Source organism: Peromyscus maniculatus, chromosome 11, assembly GCF_049852395.1.
Source record: "Peromyscus maniculatus bairdii isolate BWxNUB_F1_BW_parent chromosome 11, HU_Pman_BW_mat_3.1, whole genome shotgun sequence".
Lineage (NCBI taxonomy): Eukaryota > Metazoa > Chordata > Mammalia > Rodentia > Cricetidae > Peromyscus > Peromyscus maniculatus.
The window spans coordinates 85,602,599-85,621,299 of record NC_134862.1 but is presented as its reverse complement, the minus strand read 5'-3'; the positions used below and the strand labels follow the sequence as shown (position 1 = coordinate 85,621,299).

Here is an 18,701-nt window from a genome sequence, read left to right as displayed (position 1 = left end):
AATGACTTTTATTTGACGATTCATAGTTTGCCCGCAGTCTGGTGGACCAATGGAGCATCAGTTCACCCATGTGGTCTTTCCCCTGTCCCTGCAGCCCTAGAAGAGTTCTCTGAAAGGTGTTCCCCTCCAGTTTTTGTCTTGTCCCAACATAACTACTGCTGGGATCCCCCCAGGGTGGAACCAGGTCCTGTAAGTGGGAGAAGCTTGTGGTCTGTAGCTGCCTTTGCCCCTTGCAGGAGCCTAGATGTGAACTTCGCCTGCTGGGATGTGTATATACACATGCACATGTCAGGAAGGACATAGAAGTGGCCATCTATGCCCTAGGCTTCAGTGTAGAGCCTTTTGCTCCTGGATCAGTAGCAAGGACAGGTATCCTAGGTCTAAGTGGAGGCTATAGTCCTTGTGGGCCACCTACCTGCCCCCTTTAGAATAAAGGAGACTGACTCCAGGCACAGTGCCTGGGAAAATAAACAAACCTGAGATGCTGGGGGAGATGGGTCAGTGAGGAAAGCACTCACCATGTATGAGGAGACCTGAACTGAATACTCAGAACCCAGAAAAATGCCAGGCTTGGTGAGCATTTTTTTGTTTTAAAGTTTAAAATTCCTTAATTTTTTTATTCCTGGTACCTACAGCAATTTGCAAGGCAATATGCTTAATGTAACAAGGGGGAAAAAAAAGACAAGGCCACAACAGATAAAAGACCTCAGGAATGCACACCTAACTGATACTACACTGCATGAATAAACAACTGCATGTTTTGCAAACTGTGTTATGATTGTCCTGAGCAAGAAGGGTTTCCTGTTTAAGCTGCAGTGACGTTTCCGATCATGGACCACCGTTCCTTCTGTGGCTGATTTTTACAGTTCCGCTAATGCATTGGGACGACTGTCACAGAGTAACCTGTTGCTCCCCTGACAACTTCTCCTCCTTTCTCTGAGAACTGGAGCCCTTTTCTGCTGTTTGCTAAGCCTTCTGCTACCAGATCCACCAGATCCACCACTTCCTCCACCAGGTCCACAGCCTGACATCACCATAGGGATTGCCTGAGTGGCCTTCACCAACACTGCCCACCTTCATGGATTCCTAATTTGATTGCTGTTGTTCACCATAATTTTCAAAACCTTTGTACTTCCCACCATCACAGTTATCTCCACCAAAATTTCCTCCTTCATCATAGTAGCCATCATATCCTCTTCCTCCACTACTGCATCCACCACCTTGGTTTCCATATCCTGGTCCGCCATCACCATAGTCTCCTCTATTACTATAACCAGGACCACTACCATAGCTGTCACCATCACCTCTAAATGCATTAAATCAACCTCCAAAACTACCTCTGCCACCATAGCCTCCCCTTCCACCAAAGTTTCCACCAAAACCAAAATTACCTCTACCACATCTCAAATGTCCTCCATAAAGCTGTCATCCCACCTCCCTGACCTGAGGTCAGTGGACTGCATCTTTTGTTTAGAAACAGCCCTTTTCATGTCACAATTACACCCATCGACAGTTGGTAGCTCATGATTACCAAAATTCACCAAAGCTAATCCCCCTTTTCCCACTCAGCTTCACTCCCAGAACTTGGATGGTTTCAATCGCCCATACTTTTCAAAGTAGTCTTTCAGATTGTATTCTTCTGTATTTTCTTTAGTACTACCAACAAAAATGTCTTCTTTATTAAATGGGCACCAGGCTTTACAGACTCCTCTCTAGAAATGGCTCTCTCTAGTTCTACCACATGCCTATCAACCTTGTGTAGTCCAGCATACAATTGCTTCTCCAACCTCTTCAACACAAGAGCCAGTCATAAAACCAAAGCCAACTGACTTCTGTTGAGGGTTTCACATCACCACAGAGTCCGAAAAAGTGCCCCATTTCTCAAAGGTTCTCTGAAGCTATTGTCTGTGGTTTCAAAGTTCAGATCACCAATAAACAGCTTCCCCAACTGCTCTGGTTTCTTGGACCATCTCCCCATCCAGACTCCAGCTTCAGCAACAATGGCCAGAGTCAAATGGGATGACTGGGCCACAGTTTACTTCTATTCTGAGAAGGGACTCATGTCTTTCTACTGGAGTTCTATATGGGAGCGAGAGGAAGACATGGGAGGCATTTGTAATCCCCCTACTGGTGAACAGAGACAGGATGATCCCTAGAGCTTGCTGGAGAGCCAAGCTAGCACTCACTGGTGAACTTCAGACCAGTGACCCTATCTCAAAGGAAGTTGATGGCATTCCCGAGGATGACATCTGGGGTTATACTCTGGCTTTCACACAAATGTGCATACACATGAAGAAACACACACACACACACACACACACACACACACACACACACACACATAAACAAAGAAAACTTAGAAGTTGATGGAGTATATATGCACCCTCAGTTATTGGGTACATATGAGGACCTACACCCACTCTTAATTCTTATGCTAAATATAGTTTCAAATTAAATAACAAATTTAAATTATCATGACGGGAAGCAGGAAGCAGAGGAGAAAGAAGAGGAGGAGGCATTCAAGAGACTAAAGAATAAAGAGAAGAAAAGAGAAGAGAAAAGAAAGCTTCTTACTGTAGCACCTTTAACATCATGCTTCTCTCTTCTGAACAAAAGGCCCTGCATTCTTACTTGCACTGGCCCTGATAAAGGTTAGGGGCTATACAGGCACATCTTTGAGACTCAACTATTAAATTCAAAATTGACAAAGAAAATTTCCAAATGTACCTTTCATTTCCGATCAGTTAACCTAACAATGCCAGGGTCTCCTGCAAATTCCTAAATCTTAAATATAGGGTTCTGAAATGATGTAGTTTGTATTTCAGAGTCTCTGGCCTCCTTCTTGAATGTGATGAAAATCAGTGCCGCATGGTGGTTACGTGCTCCCATAGTGTGGCAGACGATGAAGGCGTAGCTCTGTAGAGGGCAACCAGATGTTTTAGAAGTACAGAGCACAAGCAAAGCTTTCCATGGGAAATTTAACAGATAATAAAGACAGGTGAGTTTCTTACTAAATTTTCCTTTCACCTCCGTTTCATGAGGGAAGGACCTTAGCATTTGAATAAACAAAGACACATCTGCCTTGCATTTGGAATAAACCAACTACAAGACATTTTTGAGATAAGGAAATGTAAACCTTGCCTGAGTGACACTTGCTGCTAATTATTGTTAATATTGCTCAGTGTGATAATATAATATAAAATTTTCCTTCATGGATATACAATAAAGTATTTGTAGGTAAAATAATAAATATAATATCTGATATCTGTTTTAAATATTTCTGCAAAAGGAGATGAGGTAGAGGAAGACAATGAGAAAGAGGAAATTGATATTGGTAAGATGAAAAAATACAACAATGAAGGTGAAGTTAAGAGAAAAATTGTGAACTCTATGGAACAGCATTGACACAATAATGAACATAAGTACTAGAAGTGCATAGATTGCTTATAATATTCCCTTTGTTTCATATGCTTTTAAAGTCGCATGATGGTGTGTGTGTGTGTATCTGATATTTACAAAAAAAAAAAAAAATCAAGGCACAAACTTCCCAATCTCCACACCGAATGCCTTTTGTTTTTCTTGTGCAGAAGCATCCCACGAGACTGACAGCAGTTCTCTAAGCTGGAGCGATACAAAGGAGTCGATGGGAAGGATAATTCACCCATGGGTCCTAACACAATACAAAGAGAAAGAAGAAAGTGGGCGGAAGAGACGGCCATTGTTCCTCTTCTAACCTTTCTTTCTAATTACGCCAGAGTCAAGGCTCAGGTCACGAGGAAAATCATTTTGGTGGTCAACCATTTGCCCTGTTTTGTATACATCAAAGAGGCTCTTGTTCTCACCACATTCCGATCTCACAGTTTCCCACCTACTTTCAAAACCCATCAAGTGGCCAGATTAGCTAAAATATGGATAAAATGACTATATTATGGGGAACACCTGTTTGCAAACCAAGAGACAGGCTTCTGGTTCCGATGACTGTATGACATATCAGGCTTTAAAACTAAATATGCTTGATATCATTGTAGGTATTTCAGATAGATGCTCTCCATGGCCAGCTTTTCAAAGCTAAATGTAAATTTCTCTCCTGGGTGCAGATGGTGGCCAAGCTAAATAGCTCTCCGGTCTTAGAGACAGAAGGTCAGGTCATGGCTGAAAGACCAAAGAACAATCGCTGCTTTGCTGCTCCAAATCACCCAGGGAATGAGAAGCGACCGCTTTCGGAAACTGTTACAGAGAGGACCTACACGATCTCCTCACAGTCTGTCCCGGGAAAAAACGGTACCAAGTACAGCCTCCTGCCCCTCCACAGGCTTACTCCCAACAACTGTGCCCTCCCCAAAGGCACATCTCCATCTACACTGCATCACTAAGGATCATCAGGGAAACTTAATATTTCAGACATCAGGAAACAGTGACAAAGGAAAATCATTCCTTACAACTTTGGCCTTTGTACATTTAAAAGAAGCTAGTGAGCTTTAAAAACAAAACAAAACAAACAAACAAACAAAGACAAGACAATAAAAGTGCTTTTAAACTAGGTTACTCATTTCCAAGTGATCTCCTCTTGTTAGCGTAGGGTTTTTTAAATCATGATAATATAATTTTAAATCATTCCAAAACTCTTTGCTTCTTTGTTCTATTAGTCAAAAACACCTTTTTGTTTTTTTCTAGAGTTCTGTATAATAGTTCCAAAGATACTGACTAGTGTTACAGGGTGTGCCACCATAACTGTAAAAAGCCTGTAGGATATCAGAAAGGAAAGTCCCAGACTTTCATTCCTTGATGGAAAGAACTTTCCATTCCACTATCAGGGACGCCCCCAACTGGATGAATGAAGTCTGTACACATTAATATTAGACCCAAGATGTAGAACACATCATAAAGTCTGCATCTAGTGGTTTAAAAACTACTTTATTCTAGTTGTCTGAGTTTCAATTTAGTCCTAAGGGTTTCAGCCACGGTTGGACTTTTTTTGCACAAACTTCATCCTCACTTTCTTATTTAACACTTTCCCCAGTTGCCTTTGTGTCATTTGTCATCCCAGCTGACGGGGTGAAAGGGACAATATGTTGAAAATATGATAGAAAGCCTTGATTAGAAATATGTTGTAAAATTATCTGGAGCCACTTACTTCTAAATTGTAAGGACATCTCTAATTATTGATACTGATACCTCAGTCTTATTATTTTAATAGAATACACTGCTTTTCTTGGCTATAAGGAATGCAAACCTTCAGTGACCTATAACGTAACATAAAAATAGAGCGTCAGGAGTCAATCTGCCATAAGTTTCTCTTTAGAAGCCTTCTCCAGAGTCAATTAAAACTGGAGTATCTATACACTCTCAACAGAGTTCTAACAGAAAACATCTGTTCAAAATTGAAATTGAAGCAAGTAGCATTTTCCCTAACATTTCTAATTTCACTGTATTTAGGCTTCCTGAGCAAACATATTCATGGCTATCTTAGTTAAAACTGGTTCCATTCTGCCAACAATCAATTTGATTGACATATTTACATATCAACTCATCTCATCTTACAAATTTTAAAGTTTTTCATTTAAAATTGGATGCAAGTTGGCATCTTTCAAGAACTTTATATACGTATATTTTAGGTTCAAACTGTGCATTAGAACATTTTTTAAACTTTTCTAAGTAATAGATACATATCCAAATGTATATTTATGAACTGTCAAATTGGAATTTCATATGCAAGCAGTTGTATTCTCACCACTTCATGTCAGGCAACTATAAATGAAATTCTTTTAATAGTATAAACTGGGTCCTTACATTAGTTAGAAACAATACCAGAGAAACACATAGCTTAGGGATAAAACCACACCAACTTCAGAAAACATGTTACTAATATCTTAATAGTTGTGCTTGTGTCTTTTCTTACCTGATCTTTAATTTCAAGATCCTTTTGAGATTTTGCTTTGTATTCTCTGTGCTCCTTTTCTGCTTCATCCTTCTCCATTTTCGTTTTATTCAACTGAAAGCGCATTTCTCCACACACCTGTTAGAGTGTAAAAACAGATCAATAGCCTCTGGAATCGGCAGAGCAATGCTGACAATTAGATCTTTTGGTGCCCCCTAGAGGACACACAGATAAAGTACAGCAAGACTTCTCTAAGAGTCTTGAATACAGTTTAAGACTTGAAGGCAATACAAGGAATTACTAAGGTTAACATTCCCAATTGCAACAAGGAAATGTTAAGTCAGAAGGACCAGCAGGTAATGATGCTTGATTACCGGAGCCCAATCCCAGGATGCCATGTGGAAGGAGAGAGCCTGCTCCTTCCCTTCAAGTTGTCTTCTGACTTCCGAGTGCCATAGTGAGGGCACACGTGAACACACACACACACACACACACACACACACACACACACTTCTCCTTCTCAAACAATCAAAAACAATAAAATAATGAAATGCATAACTAAGAAATTGAAGTAAATTTTCAAAATTATTTCATATAAAATAGTTTCAAATAGCTGGGCATGACAGCGCACACCTTTAATCCCAGCACTTGGGAGGCAGAGGCAGGTGGATCTCTGTTTGAGGCCAGCCTGGTCTAAAAAACAAGGTCTAGGGCAGCCAGAGCTGTTACACAAAGAAACCCAGTCTCGAAAAACAAACAAACAAACAAAAAATCCAAAAAGTTTTAAATAAATACCAGCAAAAGGCACTACCATCTAAAATTATACTAAAATTCATAATTAGAACAGTTAAAATATGTTATTATTCACACATATGGTCAAACATCCTCTCTATATTATAAAATACAGCCCTGGCTGTCCTAAAACTTGTGCTGTAGACAAGGCTGGTCTTGAACACAGAGATCCACCTGCCTCTGCTTCCTGAGTGCTGGGATTAAAGGCGAATGCCACCACCACCCCTAGCTATGAAATATTTCTTTAAAGACTTCATCAGTTAAGTTTTTAAGGAAAATTATAAAGATTTTTCTTTGCTAATAAGCTATATTATTGATATTTAGGCATACAATACCAGAATTTACTGTAAACATTACAGACAGCATCAATCATACACAATATGACTTAAACACTGTAAAATAACTTCCAATAAAAGTCATATATTGGCTTTAAGCATGCTCTACAATTATAACTGTGGCCTTCTATATAAGAGAAAAACATACATTCAAATGAAGTAACTATGATATATTATTAGATAATTAATACATATAACATCTTTAAAATGTTGCAAAACATCATGTATGCAATATTTTCTTTTTTCTTTCTCTAATCCAGGTCACTGCACATAGAGAAACAAATTTGAGAAACAGAATTACCAGGAAAGTCTAGGTAAAGAACTAATAAGCCTTTGCTGTAACTGAGAACCCATGGAAAGTAGAGTCAAATTACAACTCTTTCTGATATTCCAATGCAGTCTTAACAGTTGCATGCTATCTAATGGTTATTCTTGCCTGCAACTTTTCAATTTGGCATTTCTTCAAAAATGATGGCTTTAGAAGCTTCAAAAATTAGTTCCATCATATTTGAGATATTAAAATATAGTAAAGTATGAAATCTACATGACTTCCTTTGCTCAAATAAAAAGCTCTTTAGAAACAATAGGCACTGCAGCAAGACCGGTATGTAGTGAGCAGTGAGAAAGCAGAACAAGAAAGAATGACACACGCATACACACACACACACATACCCATGCACACACACACACATGCACGCACACACACATGCACGCACACACGCACATACACATCAATCTTCAATGCATGAGAGTTGATTCTTTCATTCAAAAAATTATAAACTGAGCTGGGTAGTGGTAACACACACCTTTAATCCCAGCACTCGGAAGCAGAGGCAGGAGGATCTCTGTGAGTTTAAGGCCAACCTGGTCTACAAAGCAAGTTCCAGGACAGCCAGGGAGGGCTGTTACACAGAGAAACCCTGTCTTGACACCCCCTCCCTGAAAAATAAATGAAAAAGAAAAAATTCTAAACTGAAAATACTAAATAAAAATGAAGAGTTACAGAAAAATCTCTCATTCCAAACTGTTTGGCTTAGGTAGGTCTACGAATTAAGTGAAAAACTCTCAAATTTCTAACATTAGAAAATAACAGTTCTCAACTGTGATTAGCAATGACATCTATCTACGTGTACTGGATAACGAATGTCTGAGTCTAGTCTTCTAAATGATCATTTGATTCTATAATTTTAACTCTCACTTTCTTGGTCCTTTCAGCTCATTGCTTACTGTATTCATCCACAACACTGAGACTTCTTCTAAAACAAGTCAAGACATTATACTGAGCCAGAATTATTCTCTCAGGGTTGGAGACTATTTCAAAGTCACTTAGTCTAATGTGTCACTCTCTGATGTTTGAGTCCTTTTGGAGAGTTGTAGGGCCAAGAACTCATTCATTACATCATGATACTTCATAAAAAGGTGTATCCTGTAATGAACCGCAAAGCAGTACCACGGATTTCACCTATTCCTCGATTCCTTGGCAGATCTCACTTCCATCTCATCTCCAGACAGACACAGAGGTATGCCAGCAAACAGGAGCTTCTTAGATCTCCATCATCAAGCATGAATGTTAGGAAGTGGAGAATTAGAAAGGGAAAAGGGAAATAGCTCTTTTTGTATGTGGTATGTATAAATTAATGTATAAGCTAAAATAATTCTGATTAATTATAAAGCAACAATGGAATAAAATGTGTCAGTATTGGTTATCATGTTATAAAATTATCTGTAAATTTAGTGGTAAAGAATGAATTGATTTAATTTATATATTACCTATTCCAATATTCAGTTTCTTACTAGTCAAGTGATTTACTTGAAATGCAGATAAGTAGCATTCTAAAGTTAGTTAAAACCATTAAATGTTTTAGTTCTCACTTCACTGACTAGTGAGACCCAGAGAACAAATGCTGTAGTTTTTAAATGTGTAACTTAAGTATCAATAAAATAGGAATTTATGCTAAACTTAAGATTTAACTAAGAATTTAATCTAAACCATTGGTTTTAGAAGCAGATCTAAAATAGATGTGAGAGATAGAAACGTTTTATATCAAACATCCCTTTCAGAATATCTTAAACTGTTACTGGGATGGCCAACCTCACACTGTCTGAGGAAAAACAATCACTACTAGTTAACTAACTCAGAAAGCTAAGTTTTGTTAGGGATTCAACAGTTAAAGCAATATAATTCCCATTCACAAGTCTGTCTTTGTCAATTATTTGGTACAAATTATCTTTGGATTTGCAGTACCACGGAGGGGGGATAGACTTATTAAGTTGACCTTTATTATTCTTGAAATAAAACTTTTTTTATTCCGAACTTCTTCCTGACCACACCAGGAGCTTTGGATATTAATAAAAATGGTTTCAAAGTGGATGAGATGGCTCAGACAGTATCTGAAAACCAGAGGGAGAGCCCATAGTAGAGAGAAAACTAACTCTGACCTCCATAGGAGCACCATGGCATGTGTGTGCCTACACACACACACACACACACACACACACACACACACACACACACACACACAAATAATAAATAAATTTAAACAAAACTATTTTCAAAGAAAATATGTACTTAAGCAATTATTAAACCAAAAGTTCAGACCTTTGTGACATCCACTTCCTGAGAAGCAAGCTGGTTCTGAATTTCCTCTAGTTGACTGACAGCTGAAATTTTCTCCCTTGTAATCGTTTCTACCTGGGCCTCCAGCTTGGCAATATTCTGAGACAGGATCAACATCTATAAGAGGAAACAAAAAATTCAGCAATGGTATTTGAAAATATGAATATTAAAAAGTCACTTCAATAGTTCAGTGTCTGCACAGCTACTGGGCTCTACATTATTTCTCTGTGGGTTGGATATGTCCACTTCTCTACATCCTCAACTCGCCTCATCCCCTGAAATACCTCCACCACTCCTATTCACTCCCTGGACTCTCTAACTTATTGTGAAAAGGCATAAGATGATAAAGTGTAAAGGTTGGTTGGAACCCTGAGATAGCAAAGATGATATGGTACGGAACAGACTGAAATGGAGACATTTCAAAGTGGGTGGGGGAACTGGGCATCTCTTAGGTGCTTTCCCACATGGACATTAAACATTAGAGAGGATAATTTAAAGAGAGGAGATGGAGAGAGATATAGAGAGAGGAGCTTCCCTTCCCCAAATCAACACAGTGGCTCTCTGTAGTTTCTCTCCTGGCAAGTCCCACTTACCCTCCCATTATTTACAGCTCCTCAGTCCTGTCAAGAACTGGATGTGCAACCATCTCCTGGCTTCCAGGAAGCCCTCCTTGACTTCCAGTTCCCAGCAGAGAACACTCCAGGGCTGCGAATCAGCTGCTGTGCCTGGGAACACTTCCACCTGCTCTCTGCACCTGCTTCCATTCTCACGGTCTGCCCATGCCATCCTGCTTGTTTAATACTCTGAGAGTTACTCTGGCATGTAATAATCCTACAGCACCTTCAGAGTGGACACCTCACCACACTCTACCTCTGTGTACCACTGGCATGGTACTTAATTATACCGTTTCATTGTTTCTAGCTGTCGGTTTGGTTTGGTTTTTGTTTTGTTTTGTTACTTGAAGTTCCTCAAGGGCATGTTCATTAAAAGGCACCAAATGGTCCATGAGTGCATGGATGAATAATTAGGATGAACGCTTTTCTGAGGGAGTCTGCAGGTAGCATCGGGTCTTACTCCTCTCTCCTCAGGACTGAAAATGCTTCCTAGTCCTTAGACTTCATGGTTGTGTTGTTTCAGTGATTCAAACTTTGCTGTGCTAACTTCTTAGTTCAAGCTACTAAGAATGAAGGAATGTTACCCTAACCCAGAACAAAGTGTATGGGGATATCTACTTTATCTGCTAAAGAAACGACGACGCTTCAATTCTACCACAGTCCCTGATATGTGTTACAATGTTCTATAATTGAACAGCTAACTAAAATTTTGTCATACAAATAAGCTTATACGAGGCGGAAGAGATGGCTCAGTGGTTAAGAGCACTGGCTGCTCTCCCAGAGGACCTGGGTTCAATTCCCAGCACCCACATGGAAGTTCACGTCTGTCTGCCACTCCAGTTCCTGGGCTTCTGACACCCTCACACAAACATACATGCAGGCAAAACACCAATGAGCATAAAGTAAAATAAGGAAACTCAACCAAACAAAACCAAGTAAGTCTAATTAAACTCACTGGTTCATACATGCAAAAAACAAACAAGAGGCCAGGGGAACAAGAGACAGTAACTGGAATGGGAAGATGAATATGATCAAGATATATTACATGCATGCATGAAAACATCCGGGTGAAACCCATTATTGTGTGTTATAAAAACTCTCCTAAGTTGTCAATATTGAACAAAAGTGAAGAGTAAGTGAAGAGCTTTACAGCGATAAAATGATGTCAGGTGCCTGCATTTGATTATATAAATAGCACACTCAACGCACATGCAAACAATGAGTCCTATAGATACGTTGTAATTTAGAATGATCAACTAATTGACTTTTCTGATATTTGACTTACAGTTATTTACATGTCCTGGACATTAAAAGACTGCCCCAAAACTTAATTTGCACATAGCTTTGCTAATACCAAACTACAAAGTATCTTTATGCATATTATAATCTGCACCAATAATTAAAGGTCAAAGAAAAATAAACAGAGCAAATCAAGTATCAATTTAATTTCCTTAGTTTAAGAACTCAAATTCATGATTATCCATATCGTCAACCTGTAATTATAGGTCTCCTGGACCCACATAACAGCAGTAAATTTTAGTGACAAGCTATTAAAACTAATATATTACATATTTATGTGGAGATAAATCTGGTAAACATATTGAGAATGCTGTGTTTCAAGCAAATGTGCAGATATCTATTTTGCTAACTGTACATTCTGTGTCAGTTTCTATCACAAGGCATATACCAAGTCCTCCCTCCTTAGACTCCCTCCCTCCAGCACCCATCACTTAGATCCTCTGCCCATCCCTGTCTGCTCCCTCCTGTCACCAGCTTCCTGAGGCCTTCCCTCCTGTTGTCTCTCAGTCTTCTCCCCCACGCCCACCATCTGGAAGTCAGCGTCAGCCTGCAGGAGCTTCTCCATCCACATCTGCTGCAGAGCCAGAGGTAACACAGACAGCTGCAGCACTGCTGGATGTCCAAGGCACTGACGTCAGGTAAGTCCTTTAAACTTTGACAGTGGCAAGGAAGAGACAAGGACACCTAGGCTGGGAAAGCTTGATAGAAATTTCGGCAAAGCGGTTTCCAGGACATTGCATATTGCATGAAGTGGCAGAAAAGAGACAAGAAAGTAAGGATTCTGGCAATGGGCTACTGTCAAGGGAACCAACTAAGAAAACGTGTGTGCTGTGGGGGGTCAAATAAGCATATGATGAATGATGGACTGAGCTAACAGACCAGAGCGGCTCAGAGCACACCAGGACCACTGCTGAAAGCAAGAGACAAACTCACAGCAGGTAATCTTCATGGGGGTGATGCAAACATGGGCAGGTAGGCAGAGACACCTGTTCTCCCAGAGCTTCCCACACAAATGGAGGTGGGGGAGAAGGCTGGTGAGTAAGTCTCTTGAGTGGCCCTCCTGTTAGGAAACCAAGAGCACCTGCTTCTGCACTAACTTCACCAACCTAAGACTCACAGGGTAACGAGTAATTTGTCACTGTCCCTATTAGACTGTATTCCAAAGCTTGGCTCTGTGTGTGTGTGTGTGTGTGTGTGTGTGTGTGTGTGTGTGTGTGTGTGTGCATGTGTACATGTGCATGTGGGTATGGAAATACATGGGTGCACATTCATGCTGAGGTCAGAGGTCAGCCCCGGTGTCTCCTTCATTCACTACGTACCTTATTTTTTGAGGCAGAGTCTCTCGCTGAACCTGGACTCACAGACTCAGCTCCACTGGCCACCGAGCCCCAGGGACCCTTTGTCTGCAGCCCCCAGCACTGAGACTGCAGGCGCACACAGCCACAGAGCTTCATCACGTGGGGGCCGGGGTCCAGACTCAGGCTCCTGCAGCAAGCATTTTACCAACCAAGCCATCCCCCTGCCCCAGAAAGCAGCTTTGAAAAGCGAATTTTTTCTTTCTGACTCCACAGCTACAGTCGGATGCACTGACAATGCCTCCTTTCTGTGTATCTATGCACACTATATACGCATGGATTATACTATTTAAAAATGCAATGAGGAGACTCTCTTCTAGTTTTGTTTCAATAAATACCTCACTCGATACTTTGCGTTGGTAAGTTTTTATCCTGGGCATGTATTTCAAATCTGCTTGTGAAATTGTAGAGGACCGAGAACAAGAGGAAAACTGCAAAGTCTCTTGCAGGAGAGGGTGTGGTGGTATTGTGTTCCCCAAAATATTGTGCACCCTAATAAACTTATCTGAGGTCAGAGAACAGAACAGCCACTAGATACAGAGGCTAGAAAATGGTGGCACTCACGCCTTTAATCCTAGCATTCCAGAGGCAGAGATCATCTGGATCTCTGAGTTCAAGGCCACATTGGAAACAGCCAGGCATGGTGTCTCACGCCTTTAATCCCAGGGAGTGATGGCAGAAAGCAGAAAGGTATATACGGCATGAAGACCAGGAACTAGGCTGGTTAAGCTTTTAGGCTTTCGAGAAGCAGTTCAGCTGAGATCCATTTGGATGAGGACTCAGAGGCTTCTTCCAGTCTGAGAAAACAGGATCAGCTGAGGAACTGGTAAGGCGAGGAAGCTGTGGCTTGTTCTGCTTCTCTGATCTTCCAGCATTCACCCCAATAACTGGCCTCAGGTTTGATTTTATTAATAAGAACCTTTAAGATTCATGCTACAATAGGGAAGGAGATGCAGAGGAGGAGGCAAGGACATGGCCAGGAGGGACAGTGAGGCATGCTTGTTAGCTCGTAGCACATGTGTGCACTCATGAGTAAAATCCTGGTACCTGTGTCTGAGGCATCTCCATTACAACTACCTAAGCTGATCATGCAGAAACTTCAGCGATATGGGAAACGAGGTACTTTCCTAGTGTTGCACATGTGTGTGCATTTTAGTCCCTTTAGAGAAAGAAATCCATCGGATTCGGAATAATGGAAATTGGATTACTTGGATTAATTTTTCAGGTCCCCTGAAATGAGATTAAGAAAACTAAGCTACTTGCCCAAGTTCATTCACAATAACACATAAAAGGTACAGATAGAGTTTGTATTCAAGCCTATCTGTCTATACTGACACACGGGTACAAGAAAGCTGTCCAGGAGCATACTCTCACACTGCTCATTCCCTAAAATAAAAATGATAATAGGTACAGGCTCAGTTTTACCCAATGCCCACCATAAGAAAAGAATTACAAGTTTATGAAATTGTTTTCTTTCTTTCTTTCTTTCTTTCTTTTTTTTTATTTTTCGAGACAGGGTTTCTCTGTGTAGCTTTGCGCCTTTCCTGGAACTCACTTGGTAGCCCAGGCTGGCCTCGAACTCACAGAGATCCTCCTGGCTCTGCCTCCTGAGTGCTGGGATTAAAGGCCTGTGCTCAGAGGTTAAGAGCACTGACTGCTCTTCCAAAGGTCCTGAATTCAATTCCCAGCAACCACATGGTGGCTCACAACCATCTATAATGAGATCTGGTGCCCTCTTCTGGCCTGTAGACATACATGCAGGCAGAACATTGTATACATAATAAATAAATCTTTAAAAAAAAAAGAATTACGACATTTTCAAAGTGTCATCACATTTGATCCTGTCGAGTGCTTGATGCATTCGTCACCCCGAAGATTAGACAAAGTCCCAGAGGGCCTTTGGGCCAACTGGACTTACTCCCACATCTTTTTTCTCTGAAGCAGTTCTCCCTAACAAGAACCCCCGGGTGCTAGGATTGGCTGCCCCTTACTCTCACATCTGTACTTGTCCTCAGGACCAGACCTGAGCTCAAACGTCTGCCAGAGCTCACTCTACTGGTGACAGGTCTGCGTTGGCTGACACCTTTCCCCAGGAAGTGCCCACCAGGGGCAGAGTCTTATACAAATGCACCTGGCATACCTCCAGGCACAATTTATTGCTCTTTTTTCCTTCCTTTTCAAAATTCTCATCCAAGTGTTTCCTATTGTGAAGCTACTGAGTCAAATGGTTTCCATTAAACAACCCCCTTCCCAAATAAAAATACTCTAGGTGTGAGCAATAGCTGTTTGTGTGTGTGATTGATTCTATTTTCTCACACACACACACAATAGCCAATTCAAAACTACCTCCCTCCATGCCTTCCTCAGGCTGAACAGAGGCCTCTTCCTTCCTCAGCTGCTAGGATTCTAAACCCTACCTATTCTTTGGAACGCAGCTAACTAGCACCTTTCCCACAGGGCTTGCCAGGATCGCTTGCAGGAAGGGATCAGGTCTGACCTCGGCCTTAGCCCTGCCTTCCCAGTGCCACGGGGCCTTCTCTGCCTTCCTTGTACGTTATTTGTACTTCATTCATAAATATCTATTTGCACATAAGCTAACGTGCTAAGCAATGAGGATGTTAGTTCATACATGCAGAGACTCACAGAAAGTCAGAGAAGGCAACAATCCACAAGAATTTGCAATCAACTGAATTAGGAGACCCCATAGAGCAGAAGCTGGGCTTGCTTTGGGAGGCTCTGATGGAGCCTGTTTCAAGACCTCTAAGAGACCAACAAGAACAAAGAAAGACTCCTCTGGCTAAGAGGTGAAGCACACTCAAAATCTTAAATAAAACCAGCCAGGAGGTGGTGGCACACGCCATTAATCTCAGAATTTGGGAGGCAGGTGGATCTCTGAGTCTGTTCTACAGAGTGAGTTCCAGAACAGCCAAGGCTACACAGAGAAACCCTGTCTTGAAAAACAAAAACAAACAAACAAAAACCAAAAGCAACCAAACCTAACAAACAGGGTAGATCGGTCTGTCTGAATGGCTGGAGGAGGGCAGGGAGGTCAGTGTGGTAGGATAGGAACACAAGGAAGAAAAGAAGGGGATGGGACTGAAGAGCCAGAGGGGAAAAATGATGGTGATTCTATGTTTTGCTAAAGGATCCTGGTTTATCTGAGGCTGCAGGGAGACAAGGCTTTTCAAGTAAGAAACTGGCACACTGAGCTGTGAGCCACAGAAAGATCAGGCCAGCTGTGGCTTAAGGAACAAGTGAGTTGAGGATGGTGGTGAAGACGCCACAGGGGCTGCAAGTGCCATCAGGGCGACGAGGAAGGTGATGGGAAGGAGATGAAGATCAGAAGAGCCTAGACAATGACCAGGAGGGGCTCCGTGAGGTGGGAAAGGGCAAAGGAGAGAGACAGCACGGGAGGCGAATAGTTTAACTGGTTGCCACCCACTGGCTTCAATTCTCTTTACTAAGTTTCTCTGCTGAGAGTGAGGGAACTTGAGGAGAATAAGCATGACCTGAAACATTTCTGAAAAGCTGGGACCATGATGCTATCACTGCCCCTGGTTGCCATAACTAACTCCCAGTGATCCTGGAACCATGATGCTATCATTGTCCCCAGGATGCCAGAACTAACTCCTAGTGATCTCCTGGATCCAAGATGCTATCATTGTCCCCAGGATGCCATAACTAACTCCTAGTGATCTCCTGGATCCAAGATGCCAAACCTAACCTCAACCTGATCTCCTGGCACACAATTCCAATTTATTAACAAGGTGATTTTCCTCACATATTCATATCATTACAACACTGTCCAATTAAAGCCATTCAGTGGTTCAATGTCACATTTGGATGAAATGTCTAATACTCATGTGGATTTTAAGAGCACGGGTGATTTATTCCCTATATACTTCTCCACACTTCAGAATCCACCGTTCCTCCTAAGTCCCTCGGCCCTGCTGCCCGGAGGCTCCAAACCCCAACCATGCACACAGCTTCAGCTCCTGCTCTGTGCTTCAGCTCCTGCGGGTGTGTGTTCTTCCTGGACGTGACACTGTCTTCCCCTGAACTCAATTCTTCCCCTGACCATTCCTCCACCTTTCCAGGCCTCACTTCAAAATCGTCCTGACAAAAAGTCTCCTATGACTGTCTAGGCTTGAGAGACTTTCACTCATGGACACATCTGCTTAGCAGTCAGTCACCTTTCCCTGAAGCCTGTACTTTAGGAGACAGCAGCATCGGCTCCGTGACTGCATCCCCAGAGCCTCCAATTCTGCTGCTGAGGCTGCAAAGGTCAGAGATGCACAGGAGGCCTGCAGAAGGCTCCAGGAGAGCTGGCGTGAGACGCAGGTGTGCACACCCCCACTGCAAGGAGCTCTGCGCTGCCTTCCTGTGACTGACACTGTGAGCCAAAGCCAGCCCTTCCCCTCAGATGCGTCCTCACAGCCATGGGAAAGTGTCTGCACGGTACCTTAGACTCAGCATCCTCCCTCTCCTTGGCTACTTCTTTCTTTATCATCTCCTTCTCCAGAGCCCGTTTCTCTTGCTGAGAGGCAAGTTCCTTTTCCAGTCTTTCTGTCTGCCTCTCCAGCTCACTCTTCAGCTGCTCACACTGGATCAAAGCCTGCCAGATAAGAGCATGAGAAGGACCTCAGGAGTGAGAAAATGCACCAGGGAGAGATGAGACAATCACACTGGAGTGCTTTTAGTTAAGACAGTTAGACCCTCTCTGCAGCCCACTCGGGTGAGTGTTTGCCCACACCACTGACTGCCATAGCAGCACGCCACCCCGTCACACTAGCTCACAGGTTTCCATTTCACAGCCGAGGCTATGAGCTACTTCTTTGTCATTAAAAGTATCTTAATTCTTTAAATGACAAATAGAAAAATTTAAAGCAGATGTTGAATACTGTATTTTATTAGCCATAGACATCTATTAATACTCTATTAATAAAGCTTCCTTAATACAACTATGATTTAGTTCACTCCCTCAAGCACAAGCTTACTATCTGCTGTCATCAGAATGGATATCTTGCAACAGCAATAAAAGTTCATAATTGAAAAAAAATCACAATTTTCCTTTGATCAAAATCAACCATTATGTTTCCAGAAAACAAAAACTCTCTCCCTTCCTTTGGCCATTATCTATAATGTCCAACAATGAAATGGAACTTCAAATTACAATAAAAATACCTCAACCTAATTAAGCTGCTATGGTATCTCAGTCTTATGATAACACTAGCCCAACCCAGGTCTCACAAAGCTCACAAGCTATATGATTATAGGTTGGACAGTCACATTGATTGATAATGGAAATGGAAATTGCTGTAGAATAATCCTCTTGTACACTGTAAAGATTTGTCACTTGAATTGGTTTAATAAAATGCTGATCGGCTGGTAGCTAGGCAGGAAGTTAAGCAGGAAAGCCAAACTGAGGATGATGGGAAGGAGGGTGGAGTTAAGGAGTCTCCAGCCTGATACAGAGGAAGCAAGATGAAAATGCCATACTAAGAAAAAGTACCAAGCCATGTGGCTAAACATAGGCAAGAATTATGGGTTAATTTAAACGTAAGAGCTAGTTAGTAATAAGCCTGAGCTACTGGCTAAGCATTTATAATAAAAGCCTCTGAGTAATAATTTGGGAAGTGACTGCTGGACGGGGTGGGGCAGAGAAAAGCCTCTGATTACAGGGAATAGTCTCCATGCACATTGTTAGACTTTATGCACAGTTATACTGCTCTTTGCTAAAAACTAACTATAGACAGAAAATATCTAGGATCTGTGAACCCTCCTTCCTCCATCTAGAAGAGATTCACCTGT

General features: G+C 41.6%; 1 protein-coding gene across 13 annotated transcripts in view; it reads right to left on the bottom strand.

The window, feature by feature from the left end:
• Sdccag8 (SHH signaling and ciliogenesis regulator SDCCAG8) overlaps positions 1–18,701 on the bottom strand; it is a 206,096-nt gene that overhangs the window by 144,544 nt on the left and 42,851 nt on the right. For 10 of the 13 annotated variants that reach the window (XR_013043544.1, XR_006062124.2, XR_013043545.1 and 7 more), the window contains exons 10-12: positions 17,353–17,505; positions 9,605–9,739; positions 5,900–6,016 (exon numbers count right to left, since the gene is read on the bottom strand). Coding sequence is in view for 6 of the 13 variants with exons in the window: in XM_076548294.1 (XP_076404409.1) it covers positions 5,900–6,016; positions 9,605–9,739; positions 17,353–17,505 (405 nt within the window). In the remaining 7 variants the exon portion in view is untranslated. The remainder of the gene's footprint in view (positions 1–5,899; positions 6,017–9,604; positions 9,740–17,352; positions 17,506–18,701) is intronic. The other 3 variants (XR_006062125.2, XM_076548291.1, XM_076548295.1) reach the window with 1 other exon arrangement.